Genomic DNA, 20,953 nt, shown 5'->3' on the forward strand with positions numbered 1-20,953 from the left:
TTTTTTTTTTTTTTTTCTTTTTACATGTCAGGTTTTTGGAACCAGAGAATGCACTGGCTTTTCTGATTTGCATTGTCCACTACAAGATGTGAATTTAAGTTCCTTCCTTGTATTTTTATCACTCGATGGGTCATGTCTTTTCATACTTCAATGGTATTTCACTGCCTGGATAAACTATAGTTCATTGATTCACCTACCTCCTGGCTGTTCCCCACTATTAGCACCTATGAATAAAGTTGCTATAAACCATTTTCTATCTCTGTATATCTCTGTCTTTCTTTCTCTTTTTATTTCTATTTTTCTCTTTCCTTATCTCTCTCTCTCTCTGGCTAGGAAAATCTCTCTCTCTCTCTCTCTCTCGTGTATATGTCATATGTGTGTCCATAAATAATCCCTTGAAATTGTGGTCAAGTAAGATTCTCTATATAGGTTCCCAAATCATAGTAGATAAATAGGAACTTTGCCATGAATTTGTACCCAGCAAACTGTATCTTCACATGCAGAAAATCATTACTCTCATGCCAAATAAAAATCAACTTAAAGTAGCTCAAAGACTTGAATGTTAGATGGAAAGATATGGGGATTAGAGAGATGGTCCAGCAATTAAGTATACTGCTCAGTTATGAGAAATGGAGTTCAAATCCATATCTGGTAGTTAGCAAAAGCCAGCAATTCCAGCTCCAAGGAATCCATAACCATACTTTGGCTTCCATGGGCACCTGCTCCTATACACAATTATATATACACTCATGCAGATACACGTGTAAATAAGAATAAATAAATTAAAATCTTTATCAAGAAATAAAGTAACCCTGATAGTAGGAAAGAAAAGAGAGAGAGAGAGAGGAAACACTTGAAGTAGCCATCAGTTTCTGTGTTGAGTTTTTTATGAACTTTATATTCAATTATTTTAGAACGATTTGTTGAAATTCTACATGTTTCTTTTATTTGTTGCCTCTGCTCTTTGTAAAAACAGTATAGTACATTTATTTGAGTAGATTTTTAGCTTCTCTCTTCCATGGTGTATTCTTCTGCCATTACCACAGTCGCCTGAGTGCTTTACAGAAAATACTTAATCTTTATGATATTAATGCAACTCTTTCGATACCCAACATGATTGCCTGACTTATAATTCCTAAAGATAAAATTTCATGTTATTTGACATTCTGAGCCTCTCTATATAGTCTTTGTCGGTAATTCATAGTACTTGGTGCTTCTGTATTTTATAGTCTATGTTTCATGGATTGTAAGCTTTTCTAGTTTTCATGCTTTTTTTCTTACCAGTATACTTCATATATTATTTTAACCTGTAATAGTTTGTTAGCAATTACAGAACAGTTATATCTTTCATGCTGTCTCCGTAATTTTACAGATAAATGGAAGACCAGTAGATGGGTTATAGGGCCAAGGCTGCAGAAGTTTCTTTAATGAATATGGTAGAACAGAATGTTGTTTTACCTCACTTAAACAAAAATAAAGTAAAATAAAGTAAATGACAGATTGGGGAAGGAGGAGGTATGGCTGCCCAGTTGAAAAGATCATTCGCTTCCTGCTTACCTGTCTTGAGATAATTTTGTTTTTTTCACTATGACAAAATGAGTTGTCTCAAACCTCTAGTAATTCCCTGACACATTCATCTTTTTTACAAGTTTAGAGTTAGCTGTTCACTGTGTTGGCAGTGCTGTTATAGGTGGGTTATTTGTTAAATGGTGATCACGATTTTCACCCGTTTTTCATCCATGAAGTGCCCCTCAACACTTTACTGTTGAGTTTAGAGGGTTATGTATTGATTGTGGAAAATTTCCACTGGTTAAAAGCTGTTCAGTAGGCTGAGATTTGGGGATGGATGACAGTGAAGTATGTAAGATTTGAGTTGGTTGGAGATAAGGGAAAGACGAAGGATGTGGAATACAAAGATATCTAGGAACCAATAACCAGTTTGCGTGTGTTGATAGACACAGAATGTAAGTGTGTGTGTGTGCTTATGTGTGCGTGTGTGTGTGTGTGTGTGTGTGTGTGTGTGTGTGTGTAGAGGGAGACAATGAGTACGAGTCCTCTCTAGATCTTGACCTGGATTACTATTATCTACAGTCGAGTGATTTTTTTTTTTTTTTGTGTGTGTGTGTGTTTTAGAATGATTTCAATTCGACATCTTATTGCTCATGTAACTGTTGAATTTGATCCTTGAGTGTGTGATTGTTTGTGGGAACAGATGATGTCTAGTCCAGGAGCATGTGTGGAAACACCACTGACCTAGTCTGGTGTGGTTCTGCAGGTGTGCATGTGGCTGCCCACTTGGTGAATGCCCTCAACTTCTCAGTGAACTACAGCGAGAACTTCCTGGAACTGAATGCAGCGAGATACCAGAATGAGGTGGGTGGTCCCTGCCTTTCCATTTTCCTTTCACTTGTCATTAGATAACTAATGAGGGTCTATGATTTTTTACAGCAAATTTGTACCTTGCTGCTCCTTAGAGTGCTTTTAAAGTGCAGTTGTCAAGTTGAGTTTTATTCCCTTTCAGTAGAAATTGTTGGTAATTACTATTCTATAGTTTCTCCTGCTGAAAATGGGAGTTTGCAGTGTCTGCTTTTTATATTCTGCAATATTCAGAAGGCTGCCACTCAGATCTACTTTTCGACTCCCAACAGCTTTTGTCTAATTCCTCTCATTTAGCTGAGAGTGTTGACAGTGCCAATCTTAGGTAACAATACTTTAATAACTCACTTACAGTGCTAGGGGGAAAAGGGCACAGCTGTAGGTTGATTATTTGTCGATACTAAATAGGGAATTTATTTGACGAAAATGCTAGTGTGTTTGTTTCTATGATTCCTTCGTTTCCACTAAATAGATGGCCTTGAATTGAATTTAATACATGTGATATCTGATTTAGGGGTGATGTTCTTCCCTTTAATTGTTTATGTGTCCACGAGACGAAATTGTTGTGCTGAGCCAGAGTCAGATGCACAGCACACGCACAGCCCTGGTTAGGTCTCTGTCGCTCGGTACGTTCACATCCTCTGTCTTCAGAGAGTCGTTGCTTCCCAAGGCCATGGCTGGACCGCTGCCAAGTAGCTCCGTCTCCCAGCCCTTTTATGACAAATGGCAGTGACTTCACCTGTCATTAACTGTTCCCCTCATTCGAGACTCCATTCTTTCTTCTACATACCATTCGGGTCTTCACAGCTAACATGGCTCTATAGTTTGTTTGATTGTCTTTCTAAGTTGAAACAAACGACAAAATAAATCGTAAAACTGAATACCCCAAGTCATATTTAATAAATCTCTCCTGTCTGGTATCATCTTTTAACATCAATATGATTTGATTAGTCTGACTAGGGTCTGGGCCTTGCTACTTTTAAAAGGATCACCAGTAATTATTTACTGCACAAACACCGAGATTCCCTGGAAAATCTAGCATTTTAGCTTCTCAGTGAGTGATAGCTCTCCACTTGCATGATTTTAGATTGAGTTCCATTTCTCTCATCTTCCCTTCCCTTCCGTTTCCCTCCCTCCAGCCTTGTTCTAAAATTATCAATGGTTACTTGTTTTCAGTCCTACTACAATTCCCTTTGCATAACATTTCCTTTTATGCTTCTCCATTTTTATACTTTTTTAACACCTATAATAGTTTTCTTATTTTCATACCATCCATATTTAATTGTCCAGTATTCCACTGTGTTGGTGGTTTTAGTCTTAAAAATTTTTTTTTGTTGTTGTTTCTGGGCATTGAACTTAATGTAAATAAAAGCTATCTCAGTTGTAGAGGAGGATGAAACCAAATTTATAAGCTTACAATCTGTTGGGCAACATAATGAGACCTATATATAATATGTTATATGTTACATATTACAAATTGCAAATTATATATTAAATGTATATGTTGTATGAAATATATACATAGTATATATTATATGTATATTTAATTTTGCTTTACAGCTTACGCTATTGAGTCTCAAAATTGTTGACTAAACAACACTATTACAGAGAGCCTGTAATCAGATCAATGGTCAGGCCTAGTAACTTATCCAGTGCTCTCCTTTTCTAGGGTGGGAAGACTTCTCTGGCTTTGTTTTTTTATAGTGTAAAAATATGTTATAATTAAGTCCTGAGTCTGTCCAGTGTGAGTCTGTCACTCACACCGGAAGAACATTACCCTAATTGCTAATATACAGCACTACAACTTGAAAATTTCTTGAGTAGGTTTATGTCACTAGCGTTTTATTTTCTGGTCAACTATTTTATTCTTTTCTTTTCTTAGGATCCTAGAAAGCTTCTTTTCACAACTGGTAAGTTGTTACTCATTGTTTTTTTCCTTAGATTCACAAACAAAGGTCTTTGAAAATAAGCATCATCACATCACATATCAATTGATCCTGCTAAATTACAGCATTCTATAAGTGATGTTAATAGTTTACCTAGGTGCTGCAATGCCAAATGAGGGGTAAAATGCAAATAGTTTGGGTCTTGAATGAAAGGAGGAAAGTATTCATGCACATTGGTTTGCCATGCACTCTGTTCTCTGGCAAGGTCTTTGAATGAATGGACTGTAACCTTCCCACCCTGAGAAGGTCTGCTTTGAGCTGTGGCTAAGGCTGGTGCTGTGGGAGGTGTTACATAGGTCCTGAGTTCCCATCCTTAATGTTCACTGCGGAGAATATCAGACTGTTGGTGCCAGTGTAGTTCTAATAACTGAGTCCATTTCAACTGATGTGTGAGACACTATCTTAAAACTCATAACTAGAAAGTTTTTAAAATCAGTTATGTTTTGGGGCTGCATGAGCTTTTCCATTAGCAATTTATTGTTCCCTTTTAAGAGCCTTCACTGGAGATCTCGGATTGTTATGCTGTAAATGTACATTTGTACACCTAAAGAATTAAGCATGATTCTTGATTGTAGGCTGCTTTTAGCACCCTGTCGGTATGGAGGTAACTGTGGCATTGAGACAGTTAGTGGGAAATGACTGGTTGTAATAAACTAGTAAGGATTAAAAGTGTACAAATGACTGGAACATATTATCCTATTACATACTACTCTAAGACTCTACGTCTTAGAGTCAGAAAGTGTTTTCTTTCTGGCCAAGAAATTTTTGCTTTTACCATGTCATAGTATTTCACAGTTCTCTATTCAGGAGCATAATTTAGTTTTGTGTAACATTTTGTTCATTGAAAACATACTGTGATTTAAGTCTTAGTAATGGATGTGAAAAAAGCAGTAAAAAAAAAACCAAGCAAAACAAAACCTTATGTTCAAATAGATGTATTTTGGATTCACATGAACTAGCTCAAGAGAAAGAAACAAGAACTGTGTTTTAAGAATATTTAAGTTCTTAAAATTCCTCAAAGAGAAGAGTGTATAAACATATAAAGTATTTCTTAGGATTTAGGTATTATATCAAGACAACTTAGTATAATTAATGCTTCTGAATAAATAGGAGATCTCTCCACCCCTAATAAAACCTCATCTTCTTATGTGCTTTGCTTCAGGTTCCCATGAGGGCTCTAGAGACAAGATTTATAGACATCTTTTCATGTCTTCACAAATAGTGCCTAGGCAAAGCCTCATTCCTTGAGACAGGATTTACACATTATAGGGTTGATCTGGTGTAGACAATATTACTATTGGTTCTTTTCTTATAGTGTGTTTAATCCTCCATTGTCTTTTCTCTTGGTTCCTAAATTATTTTCTAATATACTAAGAAATTATTTGTAAAACTAAAGTTCATAAAATTACAATATAGTAATTAGACTTACTATCTTGGGGATGATAAGAGTATTGAAATTAAGAATTTATCAAATAAATTTAATAGTTTGGAATATACAAACATTTCTCAGAAAATACTTATATGCTAAAAATTTCCTAATTCAATAATCCATTCCGTGATGAGAATAAAATACTTGACATTTAATTTGAATATGAAAAATGTGCAACAACAAACACAATCATGTTTTCAATTAAGCTAAAAGAAGCAGGACAATGAATAGAATATGTGTTTCTGACTGCATTGTGTAAGGGGGACAATGACTGCCTAAAGTCATTCAGACAGGGCACTATAGTACAATTATGTGTTGTAAAGGCTACTAATTAATCATTTTCATATGATCACATATAAATAATAAGAATATGTGTACCAATTTCCTTTTTTTCTAAAAATACAAATATGTTTGGCTGTATTATTTGAGAGGATCAAGTACTTTCAGAAAAATAAGTATACTTGATGTAGGCAAGTTTAACTTTGCCCAGTGCAACTAGACTAGTGAATAATTTCAGTCTTTTTTTCCTGTGTCTTAGAATTTGTATCCACAGAAGGCTAGTGGATTAGACCTTAGCTTAGTTGCTGGTCAAGGGTATTCTAGGGACCACTCAATGTTTCGGGGATTATTCAGTCCTCTATGCAATAACTGTCTGTGTTGTTTAACCTGTCTGGATCCAGTACTGGGCCAAGACATCTTCGATACTAGCTTCACTTTATAGCAACCGTCTAATGACACACTTCAAATGTCCACTAACAATTAATTGAACACAAAAGCCACTTGCTTATCTGTTTAATTTGATGCAATGCTCCATGACATCGCATGTAATAAGTTACCCAGTTCTGTCTGTTTCTTTGCACTAAGTAGGGCCTGGAGCTTCCTTAAAAGAGTCTCAACACTTACCTTTTCAGTACTTCTAATTACAACCAGTTTTGGTTATCTTTACTGATTGTATATGTTTCTTCTTCAGTGATCTGAATGAAATAATCTACTTTATAAATGTTGACCAGTAGTCAGTTTTCTGGGGTTGAATCCAGGGATTGCAAATTTTAGGCAAACATTCTGTGACTGAGCTTTATACTCTTGAAGAATATGGACTCTTAATCATTTTGAAAGACAGATTCCTGCACATCAGTGTTTATTGCTGCTTTATTCACAGTATCTAAGAAATTGACCTAGCCAAGATAAATAGCTAAAGAAAATGTAATACATACACATGATCAAATTTTATTTATCCATGAAGAAAAATGAAATCATGACATTTACAGAAAATAGATGGAGCTGAAAGTTATCTTAAGCAAAATAAGGCAGAGCCAGAAAGCCTTTGTGCTTTCTTTCAAAACCAATTGCTACTTTAATTTGTGTGTGTGTGTGTGTGTGTGTGTGTGTGTTTGTGTGTGTGTGTGCTGTTGTGATGGAGATATAAATTAGGAAACCAAAAATGAAATCATGGAGAAAGGGTTGCAATCCTAGATGGTGAATGGGGAAATACAGAATGTGTGAAATGAAAACAGTGATGAGGGGATGGTTGAGGTTAAGGGACCCGAGGGAAGAGATCAGGGAGTGGAGAACAGGGAGGAGATTCAACAGCAACAAAGTAACAAATAAAAATGTCAAAATGTTCTGTGCTGGGTTAAAGAAGTGAAAATGATTTGGATACAAAAAGGCAACAACAAATTTTAGATCAAAAGATTATTTCATTAAGAGAATTAGAAATCATTGAATTTATTCCCTGTAGTTTACAGATGAAATTCAGGATGCTTTGGCTTTGCCAAAGGAATAATTACAAGATCAGGTCAGACTATTTTGAACATTGGCTGCGTGGTCTTGGACTTCTTTTTCAACTTCCAATGACAGGAGTCAAACCTGCTATTCTATCTCTCTTTCTCTGTCTCTGTCTCTCTTCAGGTTCTCCCTACATATTTTCCATGTTTTGCTTCACGCAAGAAATTCTTTAGTGGATGTGAAGAAATACTTGAGTTCAATGAATTTTTTTATAGTTCCTCTGAGATGCTTTATTACACTCACATGACTTGTGACTCTTCAAAAAATGCTTATGACTCTTTTGAGTAACCGAAGTGTATATCTCAAGGAAATGTTCAATTAACAAACTTGAAATCCTGTGGCTGTATTATAAACATAACCATTTTTGGTTTTGGCTTCCCTCCATTTAGAGGGTTTGTAGACAGACATTTATTGGCCAATTGTGGCAGGCCCAAAGTCACAGAGGAAACCTTCACATCTAAAGAATAAACAAAGGCACAATCAAATTATTGGGAAGTCCATCTGATCACAGAATTTACAGTTTGTAACAATAGTGGATTCTAACACTTTTTTTTAAGGCTCAGGTAAAGTTTTTGTTTTTCTTCACATCTTTTCATACTTAACTAAAGCTCACCAGATCACACATATATGGAAACCACACTATTGAATTGGCTTTAATATTAGTTGCTACCAAAGTCAAAATTCCCAATATTTCCATTACCCTACTTCCAAATATTATGCCCTTTAATAATCCGTCTTGTTCTCTGTCCCTTCCAGTAATTCAACTGCTTTTAATTTTTTCCAACGCATTTTGTTGATTTGGGGGAGAATTCACATCAAACACATTCATTTCCCAGTCCTTTCCTGTCCATCTCCCCCCAGCCAAAAAAAAAAAAAAGTTCAGTTTATATTAAACATATCCTCACTGTGTGTGGTCCAGCTCTCAGTGGCCTTTCCCTAAATAGAGTTGAGTCTTCCCCTCCTGAATCCCTGGTGAGAGCCATCTCTTGTGGAGGGGAACCCTCGGCATCCCATCCCATCCATCCATCTATCTATCTATCTATCTATCTATCTATCTATCTATCTATCTATCTATCCACTTTATATTCCAAAGATTGTAGCTCCTTGCCTCCTTTCCTCCTGGTCTCACTCACCTTCCCTCTTCTCTCCTGTCCTCCCTCCCCTACTCCTCAGAAAAGGGACAACCCCTCCCCTCGCAATCCACCTAGCACATCAGGTTGAATTAAGACTGAGCACATCCTCTTTCCCTGTGGTCTGGCAAGGCAGTCCTGTCAAGGGGGAGTAATCAAAAGGCAGGCGATCAAGTATACCCATGGCTTATTAGGGAACCCGCATGAAGCCTGAGCTGCTCATGGGCTATGTCCATATAGGGTGCCTAGGTCCTGTTCATGCATGATCATTCATTGGTGTTTCAGTATCTTCCAGTCCCTCTGAGGCCTGGTTAGTTGGTTCTGATGTTTTTTTTTTGTGGAACTCCTGTCACCTCCAGCTCCTTTCCCCAACTTTTCCACAAGATTTCCTATGCGTTGGTTACCTAATGTTTGGCTGAGCCTCAGCATCTGTTTCAAACGGCTGCCAGGTGGAGCCTCGCACAGGACAGCTATGCTAGGGTGCTGTCTTCAAGCATAGCAGAGCATCCTTAACAGTGCCAGGGGTTGGCTCTCTCCCATTGGGTGGGTCTCAGGTTGGGCTATGTATTAGTTGGATGTTCCCACAATATCTGCTCCATCTTTATCTCTACACATCTTGTAGGCAGAGTGTATTTTGGGTCAAAATTTTGGTGGGTGTATTGGTGTTCCTCTCCCTTTACTAGGAGACCTGTCTATTTAGAAGGTGTACTATTACAGTTTTTTTTAATCTTTTATTATTATTATTGTTTTTAATTAATTACACTTTATTCATTTTGTATCCCCCCATAAGCCCTCCCTCCTCCCCTGCCGATCCCACCCTCCCTCCCCTTTCTGCATGCATGCCACTCCCCAAGTCCACTGATAGGGGAGGTTCTCCTCTTCTTTCTGATCTTAGTCTATCAGTTCTCATCAAAAGTGGCTGCATTGTCCTCTACTGTGGCCTGGTAAGGCTGCTCCCCCCTCAGGGGGAAGTGATCAACGAGCAGGCCAATTAGATTATGTCAGAGGCAGTCCCTCTTCCCATTACTATGGAACCCACTTGGACACTGAACTGCCATGGGCTACACCTGTGCAGGGGTTCCAGGTCATCTCCACGAATAGTCCTTGGTTGGAGTATGAGTCTCTGGGAAGTTCCCTGTGTTCAAATTATCTTGTTCTGTTGTTCTGCTTGTGGAGTTCCCGTTCCCTCCAGCTCTTACTATTTCCCACTTCTTACATAAAATTCCATTCACTCTGCCCATCAGTTGGCCATCAGGCTCAGCATCTGCTTTGACAGTCTATACTGCAGAAGCTTTCAGAGGCCCTCTGTGGCAGGTTTCAAGGTTGTTTCCTGTTTTCTTCTGGCTTTCAGAGGCCCTCTGTAGCGGGTTCGCATTCCTTTCAATTGCTTCTTATTTAGGTTGTTAGTATTTTTGTGGCTGGGGGTTGGTTGTTACAGAAGTTCTCCGTGTTCCTCTTTCTGAACTGTGTCTCGGTCATCAGTATTACTGCAAAAGTAGCTTTTACTCTTCACAGTCTGTGGGAACATAGATCATGGGCTTCCACAAGATTTTTGGCATTGGCACAGACTATGAACAGGGCTCCTTGTTGCAGTAGGGCTACAAACCAAGATAAGGCCCTCAGATGCAGCTGGAATCATGGGCATCAACATGGTTTCTGACTACAGCATAGACCACACATGTATGCTTGACATTTCTTGGCAACATGGGCCAAAGACATCAACACAGACCAGCATGGAGTAAGATCTTGAGTCCAAACATGACCCTCAGCAGCATCATGGTTGGGACATCACCAGGCCCCCATGTATGTTGGCACAGGCCCCCCACACCAATGAAGCCCCTGACATTGCATATGGACACCAACATGTTTTGAGGCCAGGACCCTGACCTGGCCTTGTGTGGCAGCACAGACCAGGATATAATCATAGCCTCAGGTGGCAGCAGAGACCACTCAGATCCCTATGGCTTCCAGAGGCAGCATGGCCCACAGACATCAACATGGATGTTGCACAGGTCATGAACATCTGCACATGTTCAGGTTACAACACAGTCCTCGGACATCAACCGGTACCCTGGCCACATCATGGCCACTGACCCACACATGGCCCTCAGCGGCAGCATGGGACAGGGTGGTCCTTCGAGGAAGTCCAGTCTAGAAAGTGGACCTTTCCTTATCTTGGGCCTCTGTCATTGACCAGAGAGCTAAGGCGATCCTGTTGCTAAGCAGCTTGTTCAGGGGCTGACTCTGCATCTGCTTAAGCTTCAGGATGGTGCACAACATCCCTTCGACGTCCTCAGCCCCCTCTCTCTCACTCAGTGTCCACCGTGCATCAGCAGTTCAACCCCTCTCCACAGTGCATTGACAGCTCCACTCCTCCATCACCCCCATCTCTCTGTCCCCTTTCCTGTCCTCACTGTGGTGCTCTGGGCCAGGCCAAGGGGCTGCACATTCATGGGCAGGGGCTGTTTCTGCCCACCCTGGCTCTGTTGCATTCTGCTAGAATGAGCAGCTTTTCATAACGTAAAGATAACGTGAAAATTCTAGACTTTCACGTGAAAATTAATCAGCACATTTCTACTTTTTGGTAGGCGAAACAACTTGTCTTCTTTTGCTCAGTCTAATGGTTTGGGGGATTCATCTATGTTGATGTTTAAAATATCAATAGTTCCTATTGCTTATTAATTTTCCAGATATGTGTAACAACACAATTGTGTCTCTACCTATCTGTTGCTATCTGTTGATGTTATTGTGTTATATTTCATGAATATTAAAAACAGCTATGAATATTCTCAAAAGAGTATTTGTGTTGCTATATTCTTGTTTCTTTGAGAGACTACTTGGTTGTCAGGCTGTGCTGTAAGGACGCTGCTTTTAAATAGTCTATTGTTTGTCCTTCAGTGTGAGGTGGATTGACTTCTTCCCATGTGGCCGAGAAGCAATCACTTACCTAAAGGAAATAGAAAAGGTGCTATGAAATGAATATTATAGGAAAAAACTTGCACAGAAGACTTGGCCTGGATTAAGAGCATCAGTCAAGGGCATGTTTCTGTGTATTTGGAAAAGAACTCAAATGTTAAAGAGTCAAAGGTCTACTGTTTTTCATGTGGATCTTTAATGTGAAATTTGTTTCTGCCCTAGCAAGTATTCTTATGTCATTATTGTCCAGTTGTTGTAAACACTTTGGAATCTGAATGATACGCACATGCACTGTCCTTACACTCTTCCAGGGATGGTTGTTTCTTTAGCGGTTACATTCTTTGGTGCTGACATTTAGTGTCACTGAAAGCCTTTCTGTTCCATAGGCGATAGCTGAACAAACACAGAAGTGGAAAGTGTATAATCTCCTCCAGATTGAATTTGTTGAATGATTCTTCCTTGTGGCCAAATTTCAGAATCCCTCAGATGGGGACTTTAGTGTTTATTATGGTTTATATGGTTTTATGAGTACAGAAAGTGTAGCAGAAGTCCGACATAGTGGTGTACACCTTTAATCCCAGCACACAGGAGGCAGAGGCAGTCAGATCTCAAGATGGCCAGAGTAATTAACTTTATAGTAATAACACAGTAAGGGGTCCATTTTCATTTTAGATATTAGATATTAATATATATTAATATTAGATATATGTAGTTACTCATTCTCGATATATATGGTCTAATGGCAAATTTGTAGTTGTTAAAAATATCAGTTATTTTAACATATCTGCAGGTTTTCTTTTTATTTAAGTGAATTTTATACTATATCAGGGAACTGATTTTATGTTTTGTACGTATTATTTGTTTGTGGGGTGTGTGACACAGTGCTTGTGTGGGTGGAGGAGTGTGGATTAGAGGAAAACTTGAAGGAGTTGTTTTTCTCCTTTTAACATGTGAAATATGGGGATGAAATTCAAGTTTTAAGCTTTAGTGTCAAGCACGTTTACCTGCTGAGCTATCTCACATACACTAGACTGTTTGTGATATGAAAAGAAATACAGCTAAAAGCTTCCTTCAAATGCCAGCAGAGTTAACGGATATCATAGATGAGGACGAGAGCTTATAAGAGCCAAAGGGCCAGAACATGTGTTTCAAGAGAGCGTCTTCTATGTATAACAGGGAAATTGCACCCTTCAAACCTCAACAATATGACTCCTTAACCAAAACCTACGTAATGATATGCCAGTGTGGATGAGGAAAATATTTCTTCAGGATGAACATCTGCGGTCAATTATTAGCAGCTTTAATTAAACAATATTTTCTTTAAAATTATTCTCCTCCAAGATTTACTGATCATTACGGAAGAGGGAGCAGAAAGAGTGTAAGAGTTGGAAAACGTGAACACCTACAAGGAAACAGTATCTTCTGGATACAGCATGGCAGCTGCACAGATGAACTCACAGCAGTTGTGACAGCATGATCAAGACATGTGCAGGCCTAAACTATGCCAAATCCCAGCATGCAGAAGGGGGTTGGGCACAAAGTTCTACCCCCATCCAAGTAGTTATTGGCAATTCTTAGCTGCTGGGAAGAGAAGGATCAATTCTTTCTAAAAGTACATATGAGTCCTTGATAAATCGACCACATTCCAGTTCTAAGAATATTTGGACAGTACAAATTGTGTTGTTGGGAAAGGGGGAAATAAAGAGGGATGGATTGAAAGTTGGATAGGAGGGGAGAGAGCGAATCTGGAAGACTAGGATGGAGAGTAAATATGATCGAAACACATGGTACAAAATTCTCAAAGAACCAATAAAACATTTTCCAAGGTAGTGAAGTCCAAAAAGTTAGTTGAGGTTGATACGGAAGGAGGTTGTTAGTTACATACAAAGACATAACAGAGTGAGGGAGATGAGCATTGTGGTGGAAGTCATAAAAGCTTTCTGTTCTAGCATTAATTAATTACATTTGGTGGCGTTTGTATGTGTTGACATAAGTATGCCTTCACCATTGTGAGTGGAGCAAGAATAGACTCTTCTACTCCAGGAACAAAAGGCTGCCTTGTCCGAAAGCCTAAATACTCAAGGCTGTGCTATTTTCTTAAAAGCTTGCTTGAAGGGGTGTCTACATAGAGAAATGCAATTTGGATTTGCTTTCCAGTGAATAGCATACTATACTTTATACTACAAGGTAAAAATTTTGGAGCTTTCTTCCCAGTGCAAATTAAGTTAAAATGTGCTTGTAAATATTCTTACAGTTCCAGGTCTGACAGGTGTATGCATGGTTGTGGTTTTATTCCTCATGGTTACAGCATCTACCTATGCAATAAGGTAAGTGTCAGAGTGGTTATTTTGTTATTCACTTGTTCATGTTGTCCAGATTTCCATCCACTTGTGTTCACTTCCATACAAATAGGAAAAATCTTGAGTAATGATTCAAGTTATGATGATTCAGTGCAGTTAGTGGGTTATTTTGGTTGCCACAGCTGAAATAGAGACATTTCAATATTTCATTACTGTTTTTTAAAATACATTTTATTAGTCATAAGGAATAACATGGAAATTTCTGTTGACTACTACTGGAAGTGGAATTCTTGAGGGTCTTCCAAGAAATATTGGGTTGAATTTGACTGCATACCTGAAGACCTTGAGAATTTCCAGGAATATGTGCCTTAAAAGTATCTTACAGTTAATTAACTGATGATAGTGTTTGGCTTTGACTATAATATGAAATAGTGTTCTCAATAAAGCCTCAGAAGCAAAATTGACACATGCTAAAATATTTAGAAACACTCCTGTTCATATTGATATTTCTACTTAAAATATTTTGATGTGACTTGGGAGATGACCCAGTTGGGAAAGTGTTTGCCAACAAATATGATGTTCCCAGTGCAAACCCATAATATTAATGTAAAAGTCAGTCATACATAATCTGATTAGCCTGCTCTTTGATCACCTCCCCCTAAGGGGGGAGCAGCCTTACCAGGCCACGGTAGAGGACAATGCAGCCACTTTTGATGAGAACTGATAGACTAAGATCAGAAAGGAGAGGAGAACTTCCCCTATCATCGGACTTGGGGAGTGGCATGCATGCAGAAAGGGGAGGAAGGGTGGGATCGGCAGGGGAGGAGGGAGGGGCTTATGGGGGGATACAAAATGAATAAAGTGTAATTAATAAAAATTTTAAAAAAAAGTCAGTCATAGTGCACATCCGTAATCCCAACACTGGAGTGGAGATACAGATACCTGTAGATGGAAGATTGGGGCTTTCTAAACAGAAAGTTTGTCTAGTAGTAAGCCCCGGGTTTAAGTGACGACCCTGACTCCAAAAAAAAAAAAAAAGAAAAAAAAAGGAGAAAGATGAGAAATAAACTTGACCACAACCTGTAGATGTCACACACACAGCCACCCAATTAGTCACTTAATCCAGCTTGAACAGTTTTAGGTGTATATTCTCTATAGCATTTTCATGGGTTTACTTGTTGTTGTTTTTTTTTTTTTTTTTTTTTTTTGTGAACACATTTTTATTTCAGAACATCAGTATCTCACATAGAAGATCAAACTTTTTCCTTTAAGAAAGCTGGAAGGAAGTAGGTTCCATAGTAATGGGAACAGGGACTGTCTCTGACATGAACTGATTGGTCTGCTCTTTGATCACCTCCCCCTGAGGGGGGAGCAGCCTTACCAGGCCATAGAGGAAGACAATGCAGCCACTCCTGATGAGACCTGATAGACTGGGATCAGAGGGAAGGAGAAGAGGACCACAGTGGACTTGGGGAGGGGCATGGATGGGAAAGGGGGAGAAAGGGTAAGATTGGGAGAGGAGGAGGGAGGGAGCTACAGGGGGGATACAAAGTGAATAAACTGTAATTAATATAAAAATTAAAATTAAAAACAGAAAAGAAAGCAAAATAGAGAAAACACTTAACATTTCTTATAATTTTAAAAAAAAGTCATTATTTCATTGGCTAAGATATGAAAATGAATCAACAAACGAATATGTGTATGGTTTAAAAGTAACTGGAAAATCATGTTTTCAAATGATTCTCTTGTTATACTTTCATATATATTTACTCATAACCACAGACCTTCCAGTCTCCACAAAATATTTGTTCTTTTGTTCTGCAGTTTTTTTTTTTACATACAAAGCTTCATGCTTTTTCTTACCATGTGCCATCCCCCCGTTTATGTGATCTCTGTATCACATAATGATTGAAACATTTCCATGTAAATATATTTCACCTTTCTCTTTACTGGTGACACAATGTTTCACCACACATGTGTCATTTTTCAAGATCCACTCATGTTGAGATTTTTGGGTTAACTTAATGTTCTGAATAGTAAAATCTGAAACAAGTGCCAAATCTGTGTGTTTGCATACATTTTCAACTCTGTCCTAAGGACAAAGGACACATTTATAGATAGAAATTAGTTGGCTCAAATGGTAAGTACCTTTTTTAAAGCTTGTTATAGAAGCAATGAATCATAAAGTCTTGGAGAAATAGGCACTTTTTCTCTATGGTAGGGTCTGAAACTGGTAGTAATCTTTTTAGATAGCATTAGACAATGTACCGAAACTATTAAAAATCGTTTAGAATTTGACCTAGAAATAAAATCAGATTATATTTGCCCAACTTCATATGATGAATGTTTTGGTGATATTGTTTATGAAAGCAAGTGCTGTTATAAAATGGAAAATTATTAACTATTCCTAAATGAGAATTTTTTAAAGTTGTTAGGGTAAATTTTAGTGTAATTCAAAGAGCTCTTACAAATGTCTACCCTCTACTCCTAATATATACTCCTAATAATACCCTCTACTTCCCTCATGCTCCCCCGCTGAGGGAAGTCAGGGCAGGAACTTGGAGGCAGGAATTCAGAGGCAGGTATTGAAATAGCTGCTGTGGAGCAGTGCTACTTACTGGCCCTCTCATTTTTCAGCCTGCTTCCTTTCTTTTTTCAAAATGTTTCTTTACTGTTATTATTATGATTAATATTATTATTAATTATAATTTATTCACTTGGTATCCTGGCTGTAGCCCCCTCCTTCATCTTCTCCTGTTCCCATCCTCCCTTCCTCCCGCCCCCATGTCCCTCCCTTAGTCCCCTGATAAGGGAGATTCTCTTCCCCTACTATGTGACCTTATTCCATAAGGTCTCATCAAGACTGTCTGGATTCTCTTTCTCTGTGGCCTAGTAAGGCCAACTCACCAGAGGGAAGTGAACAAAAAGGCAACCAAGTTCATGCTAGGAAATCCCTATGGAGACTGGACTGCATATGGGTTCCATCTGAGCTGGTGGTTTAGGTCCTTTCAACGCATGGTTCTTGGTTGATTCATCAGTCACTGCAGGACCCTCTGGACATGATTTTTGGCACTGTGGTCTCCTTGTGGAACGCCTGTCCCCTCCGGGTCTTTCTATCTCCTCCTTCTTCCATAAGATTCCCTGCACTCTGCCCAAAGTTTGGCTATGAGTCTCAGCATCTTTCAGAGGCCCTCTATGGTAGATTCCTGTCCTGTTCCCTGTCTTCTCTCACTTCCCATATCTATCCTGTTTGCCCTTCTGAATGAGGATTAGGCCTCTTCCCTAGGGTCCTCCTTTTTTTTAGCTTGTTTAGGACTATAGAATTTTAGTATGTTTATCTTATATTATATGTCTAATATCCACTTATAAGTGATTATATGCCATGTGTGTCTTTCTGCTTCTCTGGTACCTCACTCAGGATGATCTTTTCTAGGTCTATCCATTTGCCTGCGAATTTCATGATTTCCTTGTTTTTAATTATATTCCATTGTATAAATGTACCACAGTTTCTGTATCCATTTCCCCACTGAGGGACATCTTCATTGTTTCCAGATTCTAGCAAATACAAATAAAGCCTCAATGAGCATGGTTGAGCAAATACCCTTATTGTATGGTTGAACATCTTTCAGGTATATGCCCATTAATGGTTTAACTGGGTCTTAGGGTTGCACTATTCCTAATTTTCTGAGAAAGCACCAGATTGATTTCCAAAGTGGTTTTACAAGTTTACATTCCCACCAGCAATGGAGGAGGGTTTCTCTTTCTCCACATTCTCTCCAGCATGTGTTGTCACTTGAGATTTTGATCTTAGCCATTATGATGGGTGTAAGGTGGAATCTCAGAGTTGCTTTGATTTGCATTCCCCTGGTGACTAAGGAATTTGACCATTTCTTTAAGTGTTTCTCCACCATTCGGTATTCCTTTGTTGAGAATTTTCTGTTTAGCTCTGTAACCCGTTTTTTAATTGGATTACTTGATTTGTTGGTGTTTAACTTCTTGAGTTCTTTATATATTCTGGATATTAGCACTCTATCACATATAGGGTTGGTGAAGATCTTTTGCTGTCCTTTTGTTCTTTTAACAGTGTCCTTTGCTGTACAGAAACTTTTTAGTTTCATAAGATCCCATTTATTAATTGTTGATCCTAGAGCCTGAGCTGTTGGTGTTCTGTTCAGGAAGTTGTTTCTTGTGCCAGTAAGGTCAAGGTTCTTCCCCACATTTTCTTCTAACAAGTTTGGCATGTCTGGTTTTATTTTGAGGTCTTTGATCCACTTGGATTTTAGTTTTGTGCAGGATGATAAACGTGGATGTATTTGCATTTTTCTACATGTAGACATCCAATTAGACCAGTACCATTTGTTGAAGATGCTATCTTTTTCCATTTTATGGTTTTGGCTTCTTTGTCACAAAAAACAAGTTTCCATAGGTGTGGGGTTTAATTTCTGGGTCTTTGATTCGATTCTGTTTATACACCAGTCTGTATTCTAGAGCAGCAGTAATAAAAATGACATGGTGCTGTCCTAGAAACAGCCTGCTTTCTTATACAACTTAATACTACTTCCTCAGCATTGATTTTTCCCAGAGTGTGCTTCTCTACATAAACTATTAATCATGATATGGGCCCACATACTTGTCTCCAAGTAATCTGATGGAGACCTTCTTTCAATTAAAGCTCATTTTCTCAGATAACTCTAGTTTGTATCAAGTTGACAAAAAACTAGGTACAATTCCTTGTCAACTTGACACACCAATATATTACACAATATGTTACTTCTCTTTCTGTTGTCTTCCCGAGATCTTACCTTACTATCAATGTCTCAATATAAAACATGTCTCAATTTTAAAAGTCCTAGTCTTTATAAATACAGTCTCTTTAAAACATCCAAAGTCTCTCTAAATTTCAAAGTCTCTTGTGTTCTGTCACAAAATTATATATATATATATATATATATATATATATATATATATATATATATGATACATACTTCTTATTTCAAATAGAAGAGCCTGGGCAAGCTTCAAACCTGATCAAAGCAAAACAAAAGTTCAACAGTGTAAACTCTGTTTCGGACTTCTTGGACTCATGATCACCTGGACTTCAAAGGGCCTAAACAGCTCTACTTCTCTGCCATCCATAGTACATGTAGCTTGTCTTATAGGCTCAGGCAGGCTTCCAGATCTGCTGATGTCCTCTGTGGTCTTCCCGTGCTTCTAGCATCTCGAAAATGCTGTGATTTCTGCTGTGACTGGGCTGCATCTTGCACTATAATCACCATCCTTGCTGGGACCCTAGTTAGGGACTCTTACACTACCACGTGATTCTAATCCTCAGCTTCTTTCCATGACTCTTGCAATCCTGGTTCTTCTTCTGCAGCTGAGGCTATTCTTTCACCAATGGCTTCTACTGGCCTCTCAGAGCTCCAAGCCTGAGTTGCTCTCCTTGGTCCCTTCATCCCTCCATTTTAGTACCACCGGCGAAACTCTTAAACGTTACCAAATTCATCTGCCAGCCTGACCTTGGCCACTTCTGGGCTACAGCTTCTGAGTTCTGATCCTGTGGAAACACTTTTCAGAGCATTTCTTTTCAGTAATGCTGGTCTCTTCTTAATCAAGAGCAGTTCTTCAACCCTGGCTGACTGGAACCGCATATTTTTAATCCAAAATATTGAATATCACAGATAAGACAGGCTACCCTTAACTATACCCTGTCATTAAGGTTATCTTCTAAGTTCCCACAATAGCTCACTACACTCCGAACATTCAATTTTCTTTTTCCATCCCAAACTTCGAAGTCCTTCTACACTCCCTTCCCAAGAACATGCCAGGTCTGTCACAGAAATACCCCTTTTCTTTTTTCTTTTCTTTTCTTTTCTTTTCCTTTCTTTTGTCACTTGATATTCTTTATTTTTATTTTTAAATTATTACAATTTATTCACTTTGTATCCGAACTGTAGCCCCATCCTTCATCTCCTTCCTGTCCTTTCTTCAATCCCTCTTTTCCACCTGTGCCCCTCCCCCAGTCCACTGAAACCGCAGAGACACATACTCCAACCAAGGACCATGCATGGAGATAACCTAGAACCCCTGCACAGATGTATCCCATGGCAGCTCAGTCTCCAAGTGTGTTCCTTAGTAATGAGAACAGGGGCTGTCTCTGACATGAACTCAGTGGCTGGCTCTCTGACCACCTCCCCCCTGGCAGGTGCAGTCTTACCAGGCCACAGAGGAAGAGGAAGATGATGCAGCCAGTCCTGATGAAATATCCCATTTCTGATTCCAATTTCTGTTTTAGGGAGTTTTCCTATGATGAAACACCATGACCTAAAATTATTTGATGAAGAACAAATTTATTTCAGCTTACATCACATTCTAAGGTGGAAGAATATCAGGGTAGAAATTCAAGGCAGTTGCCTGGAAAGCAGTTACTGAAGCAGAAGGAGGAATACTGATAGCTTAATGATAATTTATTTTTTTTTTTGCAATTTTCTTTGAAATTCTCCTTTTTTGTTTTTGTTTGTTTGTTTGTTTATTTTTTTTTTTTTTTGCTTTTTTTTCAGTTTTGAAACAGAGTTTCTCTGTGTAGCTTTGGATGTCCTGGAACTCACTCTGTAGACCAGGCTGGCTTCAAACTCATAGAGATCTGCCTACCTCTGCCTCTCTAGTGCTGGAATTATAGGCATGAACCACCACCACCTGGCTTGAAATAAAAAAAAAAAGCCATGGAAATCAGAACATTATTTATTTTGGAAATTGCTTGACAATTTAAAAATTTAATATTAATAAAAATAAAAGTAAAAAAAAAAAGTAGAGCTGAACATTGTGGTGTTTATCTTTAATTCCAGCACTCAGTAGGCAGAGACAGGTGAATCTCTTAGTTCAAAGCCAAGCTGGTCTGCATAATGAGTTCCAGGGTTAAATAGAGAAATCCTGTCTCAAAGAACAAGCAAACAAAAAGAAAATGCTATAACAACAACAACAAAAAAGGCACAATTGTAGACTACTCCATGACTTTTATTTAAGGTATACACACACACACACACACACACACACACACACACACACACACACACA

At 38.5% G+C, this 20,953-nt stretch overlaps 1 protein-coding gene across 1 annotated transcript in view; it reads left to right on the forward strand.

Moving 5' to 3' along the window:
• Nox4 (NADPH oxidase 4) overlaps positions 1-20,953 on the forward strand; it is a 123,792-nt gene that overhangs the window by 1,721 nt on the left and 101,118 nt on the right. Inside the window, exons 3-5 of the mRNA XM_055623253.1 lie at positions 2,276-2,373; positions 4,259-4,286; positions 13,837-13,909. Coding sequence (XP_055479228.1) covers positions 2,276-2,373; positions 4,259-4,286; positions 13,837-13,909 — 199 coding nt within the window. The remainder of the gene's footprint in view (positions 1-2,275; positions 2,374-4,258; positions 4,287-13,836; positions 13,910-20,953) is intronic.

Source organism: Psammomys obesus, unplaced genomic scaffold (assembly GCF_907164565.1).
Source record: "Psammomys obesus unplaced genomic scaffold, mPsaObe1.curated_primary_1811, whole genome shotgun sequence".
Classification (NCBI taxonomy): Eukaryota; Metazoa; Chordata; class Mammalia; order Rodentia; family Muridae; genus Psammomys; species Psammomys obesus.